This window comes from Dysidea avara, chromosome 7, assembly GCF_963678975.1.
Source record: "Dysidea avara chromosome 7, odDysAvar1.4, whole genome shotgun sequence".
NCBI lineage: Eukaryota > Metazoa > Porifera > Demospongiae > Dictyoceratida > Dysideidae > Dysidea > Dysidea avara.
This window is the reverse complement of record NC_089278.1, coordinates 15374658-15396411: the sequence shown is the minus strand read 5'-3', so window position 1 is coordinate 15396411 and position 21754 is coordinate 15374658. Positions and strand designations below refer to the sequence as shown.

Genomic DNA, 21754 nt, shown 5'->3' with positions numbered 1-21754 from the left:
ACTGTAGTATTTTATAATGAAATTCAATACTTTGAAAATTAATTTTTTTGGTGGCTAAAGGAATATCATTGGTGTTAATATGAAGATAGATAAACTTTTAGCTTATACTTACTAAGAACGAATCATAAAATCTTCATAATTATGACTGTTTACTCAGATCACTATAAACAAGTGTTAGGTCTGTAATAATTATGCATGGCTTTGAAGAAAATTTTGGGCTATATCAAAACTTTGAAGCTTGTATTTTGTACAACAGCTTTTTGACACATATATAACTTGTTTTTGTGAATAAATCATTGAAAGGATTTTTTTCAACTATATATATTGATGAAACTCTGGAACATTGGGATCACTGGAACTCACCACCGATCCATTAATTGTTGCCTTTTGATATATGACCATCATTTTTTTTTGTTTGTCCTGTGCTACCAGCAACAAGCCAGTGCCTTGGTGTTACAAACATATTGACTGTGGCCATGGGTGTCTTAATCTATTGCTTGTCGTTCAAACTAGTGTTGCACCGATATCCAAATTAGCCGATTATTCCGATAACCGATATTAAGCAACAGAATTAGCCGATACCGATAACCGATCCGATATACACTAATAACACTAACACTCATCCTCATCATTATTAAATGGCTCATATTAGTGACATAACCATTGATATACAGCTCATTCTAGGCTAAAATGTAAAGTTAGATGTATACCACAAGTAAAAGTTACTCATGGTAAACAGGGTTTAAGTACATTTTACTACTGCTATACAGTTGAGACAAGTGGCTGGTACTACATAGAAACCTAAAAACCTCAGTTTATTGTTGGGCATGGCCTAAACCAAGAGTTAATAATAGTGGAGGGAGAGTGTCTAACACTGCATAGGCCTGTAAAAAATGATCCTGAGAAATTCAAAGGGATTCCTTCAGATGTGTAAAATGTTCACACAGGCAGAACAAGGTAATGTGATGATTGCACACTGAGAGAACAAAGAAATGTGATGATTGAAACAATCTTCACCTATGGAGAATACTACAAATTACAGAGTTTTACAGAAAGAATCCCTTTGAATTTCTCAGGATCATTTTTTACAGGCCTATGCAGTGTTAGACACTCTCCCTCCACTATTATTAACTCTTGCCTAAACCCTGACAGTTTATTATGGGCATGGCTTGTAGTCACCGCTAAACCATTAACACATAACTTAATTAAAATGCCAAATAACTTATGTATAGCCTCCCCCACATCATTATACTACACAGCGCAGTGGAGATTAATATCGGCCTTGATTTAATCAAAACCGAGTAATCGGCTAGTAGCCAATATCGGCCGATACCGATTATTGAACCGATTATCGGTGCAACACTAGTTCAAACTACTTTGTTTTTAAGTAAGAGTATGTTCTATAAGAACAAGACCAACCACCACAACATGAGACAACATTATAATGTTGAGTTTATTTATCATATCACATTCCCTGGCTATTATGTTGAGCACCTTGTATAGTGACTGGTATTTGTGTAAAAACTGCATTCTTTAGCTGGAATTAAAAATTGGTAGTTATGGTAAACATGCTGATGTTAATGTTTAGAAAATTTAGTTCACCTATAAGTATTCAGTAAATTACAACTATGGAACCTCTTGATATTGTGGGTATAAGTGTAAAGGAAAACTAGGAATTTTACAAGTTAGTAAACATCATTACACAAGAGAATCATCACCTGAAGTATAGGTGCAAATTCTGTCCGTTTTAGCTCCTAAAATATTTTTTAAAACTTTGTTTTTTAACATGATTCACAATTTATTACACCACACTAAATGACAAAATGGTACCAGAGATATGGAGTTTCAAGAGTTTTTTTTTTAAATCTTACAGTAGGAACCTAAGTAGGCATGTGCTCACAGCCAACCGAAACACATCATTTAGTTTCGCAGCACAAAACGACAGTATCAGCATGCAGTACAGCAAAACAATTTTATAGTAACACAAAACTTAATCACATTCATCCCAAGGATTTACAGAGGGGATATGAGCCCATGTATTCTACTTGGGCACACAAAATAAATACATGGTATGCATATTTTGCAGTTACAAAATAAAGCAAGTCATTCCAATTTGTATCAGTGGATATTCATGTAGTAGTATTGCACTTACAATCCCACAGATGTCTACAGGAGCGTAGCCAGGATTTTTTGAAGGGGGTTCTAACAGCAGTGTTGAGTTATCAGAAGCAGGGGTTTGGGGGCATAGTCCCTAGCCACTGAGAGAGACTTTCAATATTTTAATGAATCAAAACTCAACAAATTGCTATAATTTATAAAAATACATTAATCATAAAGTGCCCCTGGGATGAAGTTACCTAGTGGAAACAGACAGCATAACACATGAGAAATGTGTAGTAATCTGTAAGTGATGGTTATCTCACTGGCATAGGAACCATGAATCCACTGATACAAATGTCATGACTTACAATCAAAACATTATAACTATACAAATCAGGGATTTTTCTAGGGGGGTGGCAAAGGGGGCATTTTGCCCCTCCTGAAAATGATTTTGCCCTCCCTGAACTCTGCCTCAACCAGCCTGAGTAAACAGGTGATTTAGCCTAATTTAAGTTCTGCCCCCCCCTCAATTTCTGAAAAACTCAGATTGCCCCCCCCTGAATTTATTTCTAGAAAAATCCCTGCAAATGTGCATAGCACAAATTCATTTTGCAAAACACAAGTGATAAATTACTGGAGTTCTATATCTTTAAACACAAAGCTACAGCAGCATAAGGTCTGCTCAGTTTTGCATTTAATGTTGGAATGTCTGAAACTTCATATGGATATGGATAGTTACATGCATGTTAATATGCCTGACTGCTCTATTAGAATATATACTTGACTACTCTATTAGAGTATATACCTGACTGCTCTATTAGAGTATATTGATCTTTTTAACAAGTTTTGAAAGGGCTCATGTTACTTCTGTAAATCCCTCCCAGAGGGATTAATGCAAGCTTTATCAATTGTTGTGCTGTGCCATTTCACTCATTTTGTCCTGCCACACTAAATGGTGTGTTAGAGTCCTGCTTGCAGAAGTCTAAATTTTACAGGGGGGTTCCTTGAACCCCTTGGAACCCCCCCTCCCTACGCCCCATGTGTCTAGGTGTCTGCATGTAGCTAGTTTTATCCCAGGGGTACTTGTATGCCAGTGCATGTAACTATGTATCAATGTATTAATTTATACAAGAAAATGTAGCAATCTGTTGAGTTCTGAGCCATTACATTAGTCTTATCTTAGCATCTGGGGGCTGTGTGTTCCCAGACCCTCTGTTTCAGGTAACACAATGCTGTTGGAGAACCACCATTAAACAGTCCTGGTTATGCCTCTGCAAGTAAAGTCACAATTATACATTTGTACTACAAAACATGCACCTCTACTAATAAAGCCATGCAGTTGTTTCACATAGTTTTTGAAAATGTTCTACCTGAAGCTAGTCCACAATCAATTTATTCTTATTCTTATTAGTACTTTACAGTGTCCAGCACTGAAGGTCTGACAGTAACATGTGCTGCAGCCTTTGGATTATCCTAACCTTGCTTGCTTTGGAAGGGTGGTAGCTACATAGATTATGGACAAATTTCAACACAAAACCATTGTTGCACTCTACCACCACAAATTGACACTTGCGCTGTATGGGACACAAAGGATAGAAAACATGGCATGTACGTTGTATGTACAGAGGTATGTCAAAAGGCTCTTGTCAAGTTGAATGGTAAAAAAAAAAAAATCAAAACCAGTAGTCTTAGCTGTTATTGAGACGTGGCATGGGTTAGTCAATTGATCAGTATAAAATTCCACTAAATAAAAATTTTGTAGCACCTAATTGGAAGTATTTCTGGTCAAACTGAAGACACTTTTGGGCTTGATTATATCTAACCAATACTGTCAAGGTGCTATGAAGGTATTGTGCTGGTCAATATATTTTGTGAAAATATGGAAACCTTCACGATCCCTATTGTTTGATAACATGAGGGCTTTATCCATAGTAGCAAGCACACCGAGTCACCTAGTTGACCCCAGTCACTGACAAATGAATTGTTAACAATTAAATACCACAAATACTTGTTTTACCACAGTCAACTTCTTTAGTAATTTCTTCACGGAATCTTTGTCCCATTGACATGGTACGAAACATGTCTAGATTACATCCACCACCACCACCAAAACATCTCATCAATATACAAAGCAAAAAATTGAGACTCTGCCAGAACCTGAGTAAATCCATTGATGATTCGTTAGTATCCTGAAAGAGAATGATAAAGTTCTTAAACAAGTACTAGGAGTCCAGCTCTTGACATAATTTATTCAGATTTTTTTAGTGCTACAACAGCTTTAGTGTTGTACCTTCTAGCAGATCCATAACATTATAAGTAGGTCTCACTTTTGATAATTATTTGGGTTTTATGGAGCATGTTTTTAGAAAAAATGTAAATACTAGTCCTCAAAGCTTGAAATTGGTCACTATTCTATTAGAATATTTTGAGTACAGGTGTATGTTCTATTAAAGTATTTCAACAGATCTCTGTATATAAATGTATGTGCTGCATGGTGGTCTCCCTAGCTGCATTTGTAACAGGAATCATTTGAGTTTTCCGTAGTGACTGGATTGATTGCAGAGGTGCTTCTAGTAGTGTTCTTCATTTGAAATACAGGTTAAAATAAAGCGCAATATACTTTACCATTTCAAAAATTGATAGTTGGGTATGCATTAAGATGAAAAACGATAAGCTCAATGATACCCATATTCTTCTAATGCCATATGTACAGGTTCACCAGTCATAATGTTTTTAAAAGTGAACAAAGCAAGTACAAGGAAAAATACGGAATTTAGGGATCATCAAAACAAAGAGTAGTGAAACAAGGGAGGTTACTTATGCCTGAAGATATACTAGTAGACATTTAATCCCTATACCAGTGAGATTAAATGTCCCCTACTATATCTTCCAACTCCCTTGTTTCACTACTTTTTATTTCTATAATCCCTACGGTTCCTCTTGTATTTGTAGTAATAAAGCATCATGCTACTCAGTTTAAGGTAATTATTGTATTGTGGAGCCCTATACCTGTATATAGTACAATGGAAATCCTGAAATAGTTGTATAAACATGCATGGGTGGCACCAGGAATTGACTGCTTTCCAAACTTCCTGGTTTTGGAACAAGCTTCTCCACAAAATTATTCCAAGCTATCTCTGACATGGTTTCTAAATGTAGGTGTTGTGATTTGTGGTTACTGAAAAAAACCCCTAACAATTTAGTCATAAAATAAGTGTAGCAATGAAGCCAGTTACATTACAGTTAAGACTGCTACACCCCTTTTACCATACAGCATAATAATTTGACAGGAAATTTTGACGAATTCTTATCTCTTGAATATTGGCGAGGAAAATATTGATGAATGTCCTGCACCAGAAGTATTCTAATTGACTAGTCATGTGAACTTTGATGAGGAAATTTTGACGAATGGCAAGCATTTAATCAAAATTTCCCTCCATCAAATTATTACGCTGTACGGTATATACTCTTGCTGTTTTGGCTTTATCATATACATACTATGGATTCTTTGACATCATCTTGATGACCACCATGATCATCAGAACGTTGATTGCAATTATCATAACATTGACTTTGATTATCAGAACATTGACTTTGATTATGAACAGAATGTTGATTTTGAAAATCAAGATGCTGACTAAGGTTATAGTTGGAATGTTGATTACAATTAGGAAACTGAATATAAGAGATTTTATCTCCAGCCTCATGGAAGGAACAGAAAAGATTGAGATGCTGCAATTGATCTTTCAAGAATATCTCTGAAATTGTGATTGTGACTTTCCCACCATAGAGAAAATATTTACATGCAGATCTCTGTCCCCTGGCAAACAACATGAATATTGTAAACATGTTAGAGAGAAGATTACTACAGAATTTTTCTTTGAGTACTTGCAAGTCATCAGCTGGTGGAAGCCAAGTGATATGGTAGGCAACCAAGAACTCTTGAATAGAAACACTGAAAAAGCTGAATGTCATCAGTCTCCCAGTGATTCCAAAGTGCCAAACATCTTGTAGCAGACTGAAGTTGTCTGGATTGGCTACAATATCTGGACAAACTGCTGTAATTTCCTCCAAGGTAAAGACTGGCTTGTTATTACTAAGATCCTTGAGCGATAATTTTGATAACTGATGAACTATTGATTTGTAGGGCTCAGACAGTTTCACTAGATCAATGGCGGTGCTGTCGAGAGAATGACCAGACTTTGCAAGATATCGACAGATGTTAAGACAGATGAAGTAATTGTAGAGCTGTAGAGAATTACTGGGAATGGCAATGCCCTGTTTGCACAGATAAATTATATTAAAAGGAATGTAACAAATGTCATCAGAAGTCGGATTATCTTCAAAATACTCAGGAAGCTCTTTGACTATGTATGCTTGCTGTATGGAATTTATGCTTTCTGCTTCAGTGAAGCCCAAAATGTCTACTCTAAGTGTCGTCTGTTTGTGAAGATTATCCAAGGCATGTGGACGAGATGACTCAATCAAGCCTGATTTGGGTAGCACATGATACTCAAGAATTTTAGAGATCCAAAAACTTTTTTTCAATTCTACTGGAAATTTATCAAAGCCATCAAAGAGGAGATCTTTGTTACCATTCTCAGAAACGGGATAGTTGCATGTGCCTGTAATTTCTGGTGCTCCTTCATGTCCTACACAAAGCAACTGGAGGAGGTTATTGGGTGAAGCAATTTGCTGTTCACACAGGCAGACAAACTCAGAAGGTTTTAATATTAGTTCATCATTCCACCAATGTGCAATTTCTTTTAGCAAAACAGATTTTCCAATTCCAGGAGGATTTTCTACCAAGATAACTTTTGGTTCACCAGTTTTTACTAGTAGGAATAAAGCTTGCTTAACTTCTTTAGTAACAGTAATAGTATTGAGGACCTCTTGTAGTGAGTGATAGCTGTCAAGCTTTAGTCGCTTGGGAACTGGTTGATCACTAGCTAGTGAAGCAATGTCACCTGTATGTGCCAGTTCAGTTGCAGCCACAACTAGATGTAAGTTGTGATGTCCTTCATAGTGAATCAGTACGAGGGGTGTGAAGTTCTTTAGCTGATTGAACAACCAAGTCTCACCATCAATCCTAAACCGTGCTTGTACATTGTATGTAATTTCTTGTGATTTGCCAATACCAGGCAACTCCTCCATTAAAATAAATTGCATATCATCACTCTCTTGTAGTGGAGCTAAGATATCAACTAGCTGTTTAGTTGTCTTACTATTATTGAGTGCTTCTTTCAGGCTGTCCTGTGGGTAATGCTTGGAGTAAAATTGGACACATTCAGCTAATTGCAGTGCAACTGCTGGTTTGTTGAAATGTTGATCTTTATGATGAACTAAAGGTGGAGTATAACTTTGTAGTCGGTTAGGTGGCCAGGCATCTTTGTCAACAGCAAACCTATTAAGTTGTCTCACCCCGTCTGACAATATGGATACTTCTACAGAAATCAACAACCCAAAATAGAGCAGCATACAATAATGTGTTCACTCTACCTTGATCAGTGACCACTGACTTGTCCATGGAGGTTACTATAGTTAGTAAAAGCAACACAATAGCTAGTTAAGACGACCATTTACCTACACATGCTATACACATAATATACGTAGCTAGTCACCTTTGTCAGGAGCTTGATCACTGGACATTGCAGGTGACTTGATCACTTTAAGCAGTTTCTCCCAACTAGCAGAGGGGTCTACTTCAAGCCACTTCTCCAACACAGCATCACAACAAGGTTCAGCTTTATCATGGTTGTTGTATTTTATGATTTCAAGTGTTCCACTGGGTACACTCAGTAATGTTCCTATCACTCTCCAACAAGTAGCATAATTTGGAATGATATAGCAAAGAAGATCCTTCAGTAGTGGAGTATTGGTTGCTGTGGTATGTGGGCTCTGTAAACTATAATAATATCAGAATTTTAAGATGCTTACCTTTCTCAGGTGTTTTAAACTGGTTTAGTCTTTCATGATCCTTTTGATCCATGTCCTTATCACAAGCTATGTATCGTGATACTTCACTGAATTGAGGAAGGATCACCTCGTCAGGTGACCTAGTACAGAATGATCACCATGGATTTACCAGTATAATAAACAGCTTGCTAAAGTATCAAAGTAAATAAACCTTCCAGCTGCACCCTCTATATGCCTACAACTATGTTTATGGTGATCTAGATTCGATATGTGTACAAACTTGATTTAACTATAATTCAGTGTGTGTAATTATAACTTTTGCAACTACGTAGCAATTGTTTCTACTGGTGACTTGTCTATCTGTGTATACATGGTTGTTAACTTGTGTACATATGTTGTGTTTGTTTACATTGGGAAGAATGGGATTGCTGACTAGCTTCAGGCTAAATTTACCATGATTAGGGCATTATTATGGTTGGCTTACACACTCTTCAGTAGGTTATTAGCTACTAGAGAGGGTATGACACACGCTAAGCACTATAAAAAAAAATTCATGTTATTTTGATTTCTAAACTGATGCTTAACCTCTCTTTACGGGATTATGGAGACCTTGAATACAATTTCCAGTGCTATTCTCTTCCATTGTTGCTGTTTGCCCTCCATTTCGTGCAGTGAGCTCTTATCACATGATAACGTCTTTAACCACTGACCCTGTATATTAATATCAAACTGCTGGGGTTCAGAGGGATTCACAGCACCATTAAAATTTAATTACGCAAAGAAAAACTTTTGATTGCTTTCAATGAACCCTCTGTTTAATTGCTTTGTACAAATCCTATGAGCTCACGTGAGTGTTCCTCTGATTAGCTACCAGTTGTTACAGATATGTATATAACGGAAAGACATGTCATTCTGCTTGACTGGAAAAGATGATAGCTATGTAATTATCGAAGCTGAGAACAAAGCTACTGGTGATTTGAACAACAGATATCATGTGCAAGGACTAAACAGAAATAAATTTACAGGCACTTTTGGGTTTAATACAGTGAATGGCTTGACAATTGCGGTGGACTGGTGATGCCACAAGAGACAGCGTTGGTTGTATGGGTTCTCATATGGAGGTATGTATTTCTGTGTGTATACAGTTTTGGCTGATAGTTTCAACTTGAGTTACTTGGCCCCAAAAGTGTGGGGATCAAAAAAATGGTTTGAAAATAGTGTTGGGGCCAGTCCCAACGCCCTTGTTAGATATTATATTACACCAACATTCCGATTATTTGCAGAAATGTCAATTTTAAGCTTTGAAGGTTTGAATGCAACATTCAAAACTTTGGTGAATATTAAATATTGTAGCTACATGTTAGCTAATGGCATATTTTTGTTTAACGATAGTTGTTGTTTTGGCTCCCTTTGGCAAATTAAATTTCTCCCATTGGCATATTATAATAATATGTTTAGTTGTATAACATGTTTTAATCACATATGCACTACCTGTGTGTAGCTGAACTGTCTGTTGGGTAACTTACAACATATTACTAACTGAACTCCCTACAGGGTGACTTGTAATATAGACAGCTGCAGATTGACTTGTAACATAGCTGAATTCTCTACGTTCTACATGGTGAATTGTTTGCAGTTGAACTCTCTCAGGATGTTATGTTGCTGAACTCTTTACAGGGTGACTTGTTTGTAGCTGAACTCTCTACAGGGGTACTTGCTTGTAGCTGAACTCTCTATAGGGTGGCTAGTTTGTAACTGACATAAACAACATAACTAAGATTATCATACAGAACAGTAGTACTGTCAAGAGTTCATAATATGTGACTTGGGAAAGGGGTAGCCAATGTCTTGGGACTCTCGTACACTATCTGAGAAATCCAATTATAAATCCATCGAAATCCATTAAATATTAATTGAAATAGTACAGAAATGTGTTTTGAAATACTTAAATATTGGGACTCTTGTACACAATTTAGAAGTTTGCGTGGGCGGCTGGCGACTCCTTGGACTTAGGTCTGGGAAAACTGGTCTTATCACCCATGTCAGCAGATTGATTTTTCACCAATAACACAAAACTATCAACTAGGCAAACCGCTTAGAGTGCAGTGAGCTGAAAATTGGTATGTAGCTGGAATAGTCATCGTAGAAAGTTCTTGCAGTAGTACAGAACAATCGGTTTACAAACCACTGACTTATGATTCCAAAGCCAACTCCGTGTAGCAAATGAGAGATCGAGGTACTCTAATAGAACAGTCACTCTAATAGAGCATTCACCTAGTTCATGACTTACTCCATTATAGATTTCTACAAGTTATGCTGTAGGGAGTTCAGCAGCAACCAGTTAATATTTTAGACAGTTCAGCTACAAGCAAGTCACCTTGCAGAGAGTTCAGCTACAAAGAAACCATCCTGTGGAGAGTTCAGCTACAAACAAATCACCCTGTAGAGAGTTCAGCTACAAACAAACCACCCTGCAGAGAGTTCAGCTACAAAGAAACCATCATGTAGAGAGTTCAGCTGCAAACATATCACCCTGTAGAGAGTTCAGTTATGAAAAGATCACCCTGTAGAGAGTTCAGCTAGATGAAGTCACCTTGTAGAGAGTTCAGCTACAAAAGAAACCACCATGTAAAGAGTTCAGCTGCAAACAAACCACCCTGTAGAGAATTCAGCTAGAAGAAGTTACCTTGTAGAGAGTTCAGGTACAAAGAAACCATCATGTAGAGAGCTCAGCTACAAAGAAACCACCATGTAGAGATTTCAGCTGCAAACAAATCACCTGTAGACAGCTAGAAACAAATCACCCTGTAGAGAGATCAGCTAGAAGAGGTCACCTTGTACAGAGTTCAGCTATAAAGAAACCATCATGTAGAGAGTTCAGCTGCAAACAAATCACCCTGTAGAGAATTCAGCTACAAAAGATCACCCTGTTGAGAGTTCAGCTAGAAGAAGTCACCTTGTAGAGACTTCAGCTACAAAGAAACCATCATGTAGAGAGTTCAGCTGCAAACAAATCACTCTGTAGAGAGTTCAGCTAGAAGAAGTCACCTTGTAGAGAGTTCAGGTACAAAGAAACCGCTATGTAGAGAGTTCAGCCTCAAACAAATCACCCTGTAGAGAATTCAGCTACAAACAAATCGCCCTGTAGAGGGATCAGCTAGAAGGATCACCTTGTAGAGCGCAAACAAATTACCCTGCAGATAGTTCAGCTACAAACAAGTTACCCTGTAGAGAGATCAGCTAGAAGAAGTTACCTTGTAGAGAGTTCAGCTACAAAGACACCATCATGCAGAGAGTTCAGCTGCAAACAAATTATCCTGTAGAGAGTTCAGCTAGAAGAATTCACCTTGTAGAGAGTTCAGCTACAAAGAAACCATCATGTAGAGAGTTCAGCTACAAAAAGATCACCCTGTAGAGAGTTCAACTAGAAGAATTCAACTTGTAGAGAGTTCAGCTACAAAGAAACCATCATGTAGAGAGTTCAGCTGCAAACAAATCACTCTGTAGAGAGTTCAGCTAGAAGAAGTCACCTTGTAGAGAGTTCAGCTACAAAGAAACCATCATGTAGAGAGTTCAGCTACAAAAAGATCACCCTGTAGAGAGTTCAGCTAGAAGAATTCAACTTGTAGAGAGTTCAGCTACAAAGAAACCATCATGTAGAGAGTTCAGCTGCAAACAAATCACCCTGTAGAGACTTCAGCTAGAAGAATTCAACTTGTAGAGAGTTCAGCTACAAAGAAACCGCCATGTAGAGAGTTCAGCCTCTAACAAATCACCCTGTGGAGAATTCAACTACAAACAAATCGCCTTGTAGAGGGATCAGCTAGAAGAAGTTACCTTGTAGAGAGTTCAGCTACAAAGAAACCATCATGTAGAGAGTTCAGCTACAAAGAAACCACCATGTAGAGAGTTTAGCTGCAAACAAATCACCTGTAGAGAGTTCAGCTAGAAACAAATCACCCTGTAGAAAGATCAGCTAGAAGAGGTCACCTTGTAGAGAGTTCAGCTACAAAGAAACCAGAGTTCAGCTGCAAATAAATCACTTGTAGAGATTTCAGCTACAAACAAATCATCCCGTAGAGGGATCAGCTAGAAGAAGTCACCTTGTATAGAGTTCAGCTACAAAGAAACCATCATGTAGAGAGTTCAGCTACAAAGAAATCACCCTGTAGAGAGTTCAGCTAGAAGTCACCTTGTAGAGAGTTCAGCTACAAAGAAACCATCATGTAAAGAGTTCAGCTGCAAACAAATCACCCTGTAGAGAGATCAGCTACCTTGTAGATAGTTCAGCTATACAAACAAATCACCCTGTAGAGAGATCAGCTAGAAGAAGTTACCTTGTAGATAGTTCAGCTACATACAATTCACACTGTAGAAAGATCAGCTAGAAGAAGTCCCCCTTGTAGAGTGTTCAGTTACAAAGAAACCACCGTGTAGAGAGTTCTGTAATAAATACATGTATTATATATATAATTTGTACATTTACTGAAAATCAGAAATATTTAAAGTGTTTAACATCTGCTTCATCTTTTCTTCTTCCTGTGGTAAAGAAAAAAAAGATAGGTTATACAAATATAAAAAGAAGTGAAATCTAATCCAAAACAGCCAAGCTGTAAAAAAAGAGTGCGGCCCTGAGAAAGGCTATGGTGAAAAAAAGATGTGAAATCCAAGGTGGCGGCCAAGAAATGGCTGTGATGGTAGGTTAATGGTAAAAATTTTAATAACAACAATTCAGGTGAATTTTGTGCCAAGACTCCAAGCGGCACAAAATTCACCTGAATTGTTGTTAATAAAATTTTTACCATTAACCTACTATCACAGCCATTTCTTGGCCACCACCTTGGATTTCACATCTTTTTTTCACCATAGCCTTTCTCAGGGCCGCACTCTTTTTTTACAGCTTGGCTGTTTTGGATTAGATCTTGTTAACTTGAGACATTGCACACCTAATAGGAGTGCATACTATATCCAGAAATCATTATATTTCTTTGATGTTATACTGTTATCTCTCTTCTCTTATATAGGGAATCAAGCAAGCTGTGATTGTGGGATTCAATTTTAATATATCAACTGTAGTTTTTTTTTTTTTAACTTTTGTAAACAAAGAAACATAATTAACACTAGTCTCTTAAGATTACTATATTAATCAAACTACTGTTTGATGTATTAAAGTTGAATCCCACAATCACAGCTTGTTGCCAAAATTCAATCCCACAATCACAGCTTACTTGGTTCCCTATATGAGAGAAGGGTATAACAACTAAAGATTTTTCCAATTAGGTAAGTCTGCATGCTAAAGTAGAACATATCATACAGTACTATCTTACTGTATAGTAAGGACATCGAAGGTGTGGGGGCGATCTGTGATATAATATAACCCAAAAACCTGCCATGATTTTTCCTCACAATGACATGACAGTATTGGTTGGGTAAAACCAAGCCCAAAAGTGTCTTCAGATCGACCTGAAATGTTTCCGTCAAATTGCTACAGAATTTTAAAAAATTCTTTAGTCAACGGAATTTTCTACTGCCTGCCTGCCTGCCTGCCTGCCTGCCTGCCTGCCTGATGCCTTCAGTCAAGCATAGCGGAAAACTGACTACACCTACAGCCCTAATTCTTTCGCAGAAACGTTTCTAGCTCACTTAAGAAAAAACCTTTGGTATATTGATAAACATACAATGCTTGCGCTATTGTCTTATCTTTTATCCTTCTTTACCATGGCCATCAGTCAAGGTTCTACCACTGAGTGTTAATAGACTACAATACGGCTTCCATCTACCAGTGTATATTGCATCAAACTATTCAAATACACGTGGTCACCGGTAGCACCAAACTATTTGAACACACGTGTACGTGACTCGCTGTTGATATCGATCAGTGAGAACAACTCGCAGTGAGCTATATAGAAGTGTGTAAGTCAATATAGTTTATTTAGTAATAATGTTAAACCGAGTCGGGTTATTTGGGTCTGATCCACGTGCTAAATTAAATGTGTGTGTTACTACATGTCATAGCATATTTGGGTCTGACCCACATGCTAAATTAAATGTGTGTGTTACTACATGTCTTAGCATAGCTCTGCTTCCTTTGTGAGCCACGCCCACTTATGTAAATTACTGCCTGTAGACATATGGTAGTCATGCCCATTCATCAGTCTGTACGTATGTATGAATCCACGTCTATTATTGCCTGCAGGCTTATGTAGAGCCACGCCCACTGATCACTTGTTATTGTACGAGTCATAATCTAGTATAATAGTGCTGTGATTAATTCTTAAAATATTGTGAAAGGTTTTGTGAAAAGCAAGCTATTTAGTGGTCATAAGCTTGCAAAAAAACTTCACAAACAAGTATAAGAAAAATTAGGAATTTTAAATTAGTAGGGACAGTGTATAGCGCTGCAATAATTCGCCTTGTGAAATTTATCCCCATTTCCAATACAGGCACAGTAGGGATATTCACTTCTTATTGTTTTATAGCATTTGGACATTACATACTACTCCGATCCAGCTTATTTCAGTACTTTTTATTGCAGCACTATACACTGTCCCTACTCTAATTTAAAATTCCTAATTTTTTCTTATACTTGTTATTTATACCACAGGCACTTGTGCTTTACCTGTATATACGCACTTTCCCTCGGGCGAGTGCATATATATCAGGCAAAGCACTCGTGCCTGTGGTATAACTATTACATATATACTGAGGAGAGTATCCTACTCTCATATACTTCTGTAGAAGGGTGTATCATGAAGTTATGACGTTACATTTCCGGGTTATGATGTTACATTTTCCGAGTTCATCCGTTTCTCTTTACATAATTAATGATGACCCTTTTTTATTATGTACTCTTGATTGAACATAATATCGATTTAACGTGTGCCTAACAATGTTGCTAGCAACCAAACTAACTCGAGCTCTCAGCGTTTCTGACTGAACTACAAGTGTATTTTCATGGGTTTAGACAACTGCGTAGGCATTTCTTGCCAGGTCTTTTGCAATAGGAATTCCTGAGCGTCACTACTGTGACAAAATGCTAACGATTCTTGCACTTTTATGGCTACCCATACGTCACAAACCACAACACCTTGACATTATGCCATAACTTCACAATACGCCCTTCTACAGAAGAGTAGGATACTCTCCTCAGTATACATATCATGAACCACGATAGTCGGCTAATAATAGGGATCCCCCATGTTTTTTGCAAAAATCCTAATAGAATGCACACCTAAAAATCACTTTGAAAAGCACCCTTCAACTCAAAACAACCCTCTGGTGGATCTTTGCAATGAGTATAGGTCCACTAGTAAGTATCAAGTGAAAAGGGAAACAGTAAATGTATTTCAGACAACACTAAAAATTGCCCATTTGTTCATAGGCCATTGCTATTTGTACGGTCAAGTATGAATAGCCCACATGCTATTAGTAGTCACGTATGAATAGCTATGAAATCACCTTGTGCTATTCGTATGGCGGTCCGTATGAATAGCAAAAAAGCTATTCATAGGATAATAAAACAGTCACACTATTCAGAGCAGTGTAGTATATTATATATTTGGTGGAGGACTGCCATTGTTGTCAGCAAGCTGTGACCTTTTTTTTTGCTCAACCCAGAGAGTATAGATACGCCACTGTTGACATAGCTCATTCAAGTTCAGCTGACTTTTTGAGTTTCCATGCATGTACAGTGACACTACATGCTCACTTGTACTATATGTGTATGCATTGTAGCCTCTAATGTTGGTAAGAGCAAGGATGCTTTTTATAATAATCACAAAATCAATATTCAGCTAGTTGCACTCAGGAATATCAGTTAACTGCTAGCTAGCGTACAAAAATTACAAGCACGAATATAATATATGTCTTAGCTAGAATAAAATGACCATGGATTACCTTGTGGTCATAATGGCATGATGCTAGATCTCTGCCAAAACAAAGATCAATACAGAATATATACTCCAGTAATTAATTTGCATTCGCACTTTCCAAGATGGACCTGAATTTATGCTGATCAAGAATTAGCAAAGGCAACAATTTATTTCAAACATCAGTTGTGTAACATATGCAAACTTCAGAATCTGACATGGCTTTGATTGCTACCTAGTGGTTGCAGCCAGTGCGCAACACTTGACAGTTTGCATGCAACCCCTATAAAGCAATTCCATAACATGGCATACAGTAAAACTTTTCAAACCTGAAAAACAGTCTTGCGGAGTTCTTAGATTGTGATTGTGCCCTGTAAGCCATGAGATTGGTCACGTAAGAGCTGACAAGCAGCATTAATTCTTGTCATACTAGCAGTGTGTAGCTGGGAGTAAGACACTTAATGTGATCATCATCAAGCTTGTCTGCTTATTTGATCAATATCGTGCTGACATTAATTGTGATTGTTAATCCGTCAAGTACATTGCAGCAGTAGTTGGACTGTTGCTTTATTTTCCTGAATACAATATTAGCACATACACATGAAAACAAGTTTACAATACAGCATTTCAAATAAATAAAATAAAAGTCTTAATGCTCAAACTGTGGGCAGAGAGGCGAACTCTGCCCAATCTTGTGTTGGTGGAATTTTAGCCATTACAGATGCTACATTGAACCATCTTGTAGTCAGGGTGACTGCTCAATGAATTGCTGCAAAGTAGAAAGTTTACAATGAGTTGCTGCTTATAAGTGATGACTCTACATTTGTTCACTTAAAGTGGACGATGAGATTTAAGATTAGATACTGGGCAGTCAGCTCAGCTGGTTTGCTCAGGAGATGAAAAGCCCCAAATGGTACAATCACACGCATACAATTAACTAATAATTACAACAATTAAGATTATACGTAAGTAAGTTAATCCACGTTTCTTGATTCTATAATATTTATTGGCGAATTATTCCAATCTTTAATTGTTCTAGGATAAAAACTATACTTATAAGTATTAAGGGTGGGATGAAGTGATTCGAATGGTGTTGTCTTGTGTGAAATTAGGTTCTCCGGTAATGTGAAGGGATGGAGATTGGTAGTATGGGTGGCTACTAATACTGTAACTGAGCGAAGAATGTGACAGTCGCAAAGAAATGCATTTAGAAACGCAAGCAGTTAAACCTACTAAACAAGATGTGTTACGTGTGTATTTTGTCAACGACGTACGATAGGTCCTGTATAAACCAAACGTCAAAATCACAAACGTATTCTAAAAGTTTGGTGCACTAACACATGTATTCCAATATATTACTGCATAATGTACTGGCATGACTATGGAAGCCCTACTGATGAGCGATGGCCACAATAAAGAAGGATCAAAGGAAAATCAGTAAGACAATAGCGCATACATTGTAGAATATTTAAAATACTAAAGGTTTCATCTCCATGAAATCTGAAGCATTTTCGTGAAAGAAGTAAGGCTGTAGCTGTAGCCAATTTTCCACTACGTTTGACTAAATGCACCAAGCAGGCAGGCAGGCAGTGAGGCAGTAGAAAATTCGTGAAAAAAAAAATCTTTTTAAATTTTGTAGCACCTGGTTGAAAATGCTTCGGGTCATTATGAAAACATGTTTGGGCTTGATTATACTTGACCAATACTGTCAAGTGGCCGTGAAGGATTTGTGAAGATGACTTTGGCTTGATTTATTTTCGTGGACCACGCCCACACCTTCGTCGCCCCTACTATACAGTACTACCGTACTGTATGATGGGACGAAGCCAATTGCAAAGGTGTCTAATTCAATTGCAAAAACCTGTATTAGGCAGCATCATGAGTATATCAGTCACAAGGCCCTTTACTACTCCATCTACTTTTGTTCTTAAAAAACAACACCACCCTATTGGAGACCTTAATCTTTGTGACAAACTCTTCTACATATGGCATCCTGTGTTTAAGGTTTTGTAAAGCACCACAGCTATTAAAACTATATGCTACACAATTCTATAAAGAATCCTAAAACACGTATATTCACGGGAAGTGAATTTACGTCATGTAATAGCCGTGATGCTTTATGGAACCTATGAACGTATAAAACATGGAATGTTTTATTATGATCACATAAACCACCAGTGCAAATCAGCTACTGTTGTTAACAGTGTTGGGAGTAACGCGTTACGTAATATTATTACTTTTGTGGTAACTAAGTAATATAACGAAATATGCTATAAAAACAGGTAATATAACTCAAGTTACTTTACTTACAAATGTAACGCGTTACCTAAGTAATATAGTTACTGTAACGAATCTAATATTACGTAATATTATTACTACAAGTAACGAAGTTACTAATCTCGTTAGTAATCCACTGAACGAAGTAATGAAGACTAAGAGGCTTATTCACCAGCTTCTTACTTATAATCAAGATTTGCACATTGTCCAACAACGCAATCGTGTCATGTGATAAGGTGGTAGTTTCAAACGTGACAGCTTAAGGCTGTGGGCACAAAGTAATATAATATGTAATATTATTAGTTACTTTAATATGTAACTGTAACTAAATAGTTCAGCTGCAAGTAATATGTAACTAGTTACTTTTAAAAAGTAACTTGCCCATCACTGGTTGTTAATCACTGTATACCCATATTGTCCATGGAGTATTGTGGCTAAAGTTGCTTAACTGTGGCTAGTGGGCGAATTTCGTAAAAAACTTCTTGGCAACTAAAGCATACTTAGTCACTGACTTTTCTTCAAAATATAGTGCTGGATAATCATGCTGACAAACATCATCATTTCTTTTAAAAGTTGCTAACAACAAACATTGCTGAAGTCAAGTTACAAGGTCAGACATAATGGCGTCCCGTAAATATACTTGTTTTTGGATTTTTCTGAAAACCTCTATAGATGGGTTGTGACCAAAGGTGTAGTCTGGGTAAAAGTTGCTATGGCTTCGGATTTCTGGGAAAAAGTGAGGGCCAAAGTATCAAGCGTTCTCTTCCTTAATCACCATGGCACAAGTAGGTTATGTACTTTTACTTACTAACTCACTTTGTAGTACCAATAATCTAACTTTCAGTATGATTCCTTTGTATATAGTAGCACTTAATTTTTTTTCCAAGCATTAAGCGCATCGATTTTTTGCACTCAAAAATGGCATCTTGTTGTGCACACAATATTTTATAGAGTGCCACACCCTAGGTTGCAATGCAAATATTAGTAACTCCAAAACAAATGTAAAAATTTAGTAATTACTGAGGGGTCTGTAACTTGCTAGGTTTCGATCGACGTGAATCAGAATCTTTACTGATTCCGTGATTCTACCTGATTCATGTGATTTTTGATTGACATGATTTGAAATCTCGTAATGGATTCCATGATTCCTATGTTTCTAAGTGATTCCTATGTTTCTAAGTGATTCCTGGCATCAATTTATTGATTCTTGCTTTCCATATAAAGACATAAGCATAGAAATATGGACGAAAGCAACAAGTTTTTGTTCCTGATTCCAGAATCAAGTCCAAACCATTCCAGAATCAAATCCAAACCATCAATGTGATTCCTGAGAGATGCGGACCCTTCGGTAATTACAACAATGCAACCTGATTGGTGTTGATCAGACCCTTCTGTCTAATTTAAGGGATGGGTGCTGCCATACTAGTTCAACTACCACTTGCCAAAGATTCTTGAGGGTGTTGGGTAAGACCACGCCTTCATTATGAGTTTTTCCGCCTGACTTGTTTCTCATCTCATCCACGGATTTCCATGTGGGCAGAAGGTATTTTTCATTAAAGAAAATCAAGTTGTCTGTGGTTAGCTAAAGCCTATGTACGTTTTACCACCGTTTCTGAGGTTGCAAGTGACATTTGCTGTGCTGCAAAATGATAGCCAGCCATCTTAGCATGTGCACATGATTAGAGGGATGTGAATCATGTTTGCCTAGCCTAAGCGTTTTGCGGTAGACCAGTGCCATGTAATACGGTCGGTTATCATCAGGGGCGTAGCTAGCCAGAAGGTGATGGAGGGGCAGGCATGCCCCCACGAAACGCTCAAAATCATTCATGATTGCAAAAAGGGCTAATGACCCAATGGTGGGCTAGCCAACATACGGTGTTGTATTATTACAGCTCACACAACTAGCTACGTAACTACTTCAGTACTGATTGCTTATCTTTCACCAATGATTCAATGGAGGTATATTCGTCGAGCATCATCGCACGTGCCACAACTGTACTCCAACAAATTCATCCACAGTCCGGTAGAGCTATATTGTTAATATTTTAGTGCTAATACAAGTTGCTTTACGTTAGCCACAGCTTGTGTTGCAGTCCTAGCACACTGCTGACAGGATGACATGTTCACTCATTTCACTCGGCAAAATTCAAAGGCCACGTATTGCATGAAATCCCACCGGTCTTTCTTGCTAGCAGAACTTGTAAGCTTGTGACTGATCCAGGCCCGTAGCCAGGGTGTTCTGAAGAACCGCATTCTTGGAATAGGCCGACTACACTGGCAGCACTGCTGTACAAAGATCTAGTGTGATCGACTTGAGAAAATAAACTTGGTACATTTAACACTTTATGACCTCATAGGCAGTAGGTTCTTAGCGTCATCTGGTCTCCTTTGTCACTTGTAAGTTGTGACTCCTGCTGCAGCAAGGTCCTTTGAGCGGGTCACACTTTAAATTCGAAAATGCTCTATCACGTGAGTAATCTAGGCTAAATATAGAGCAGTGTGTCTCTAATATTTTCGTTCGGTGGATTCACGAGCGAGTTGAATGTTGTGTGTGCGCGTTCACTAGCAACCCCTGGTGGTACCACGTAGTAGCGCACATAATTTATAGTCATTTGCGTGTCAGTTTAATATTGGTAAGCTTGTGACGGAGGTTTCAAAAAAAAAAACCACTACGGTGATGGGGGGCAAATGCCTCCCCTTGGCTACGCCTCTGGTTATCATACAAGCTGAGTTACTCTTATTCACTAAATGAACGAGTATAGGGTAACCACACCTTCCTCACCAAACTCTCAGTATACATTTCAGCTATATTCCTTACCAATCCTCCGATTGAACAGCAGTCGAAAACCAGGTATGTTCAGTCTCGTCCTCTACACCGGATAAGTTTTCAGTTTTCTTCGGCGCTTATGGATTTATAGAAATGAACGAACTAGGACAGTTCTTCTAGTCTCGCGTGGCCAGAGCAGCCGCTTATCGATCGGAAATTATAAGCGCCGCGCTACAAGGGTCTGGAATTCGTGAACATGAAATTTTGACACGTTATTGGTGACAATTGATGGACTGGGTAACACCTAAAATACAAAAGTACAAAATGCAACGTGTGTTTCCTTGAATCTTTAGTCTGTTCTGACCGGCAAATCCGCTTAAACCTTTCGCCTACTTTCCTTTTACCTCGAGATGAACTGAGCTTGTTTGTCTTTATTCAACCGTACTTGTTGAAGAGTCAGTAGTAGGTAGAAGGCAAAACCCACACGGGTCGATAGTCGTCATCCCCAGAGACCTCTTCAGTTCGTTCTTCAGTAATCAGACTACTTTGGCGATTGAGGGATCGCGTGAGCCAATTTACATTCCCCAACCACTGGGGATTGTACCGTGTTTTTCAGGTTTCTTGCGAAAATCAAGATCAAACACGTGATCTGTAATTCAAATATCTCGAACTTGCAAGGCAATTAAAGTGAACATTCGCACCTTTTGCCGATCATTGTACAGTACTACACGTTCAAGTATATTGCTAGTATGCTGCAAGTTATGTAAGCCTAGCTAGTTCGAAGCAGGGATCACGTGTTTGATCACGTTAATGCTTTGATTTTCGC

General features: G+C 37.9%; 1 protein-coding gene across 1 annotated transcript in view; it reads right to left on the bottom strand.

The window, feature by feature from the left end:
- LOC136260938 (uncharacterized) overlaps positions 1–21138 on the bottom strand; it is a 28450-nt gene extending 7312 nt beyond the window's left edge. The window contains exons 1-6 of the mRNA XM_066054850.1: positions 20980–21138; positions 8038–8156; positions 7722–7982; positions 7600–7635; positions 5599–7544; positions 4118–4289 (exon numbers count right to left, since the gene is read on the bottom strand). Of these exons, the coding sequence (XP_065910922.1) occupies positions 4118–4289; positions 5599–7544; positions 7600–7635; positions 7722–7982; positions 8038–8089 (2467 nt within the window). The 5' untranslated portion in view covers positions 8090–8156; positions 20980–21138. The remainder of the gene's footprint in view (positions 1–4117; positions 4290–5598; positions 7545–7599; positions 7636–7721; positions 7983–8037; positions 8157–20979) is intronic.
- Positions 21139–21754: the final 616 nt, after the last annotated feature.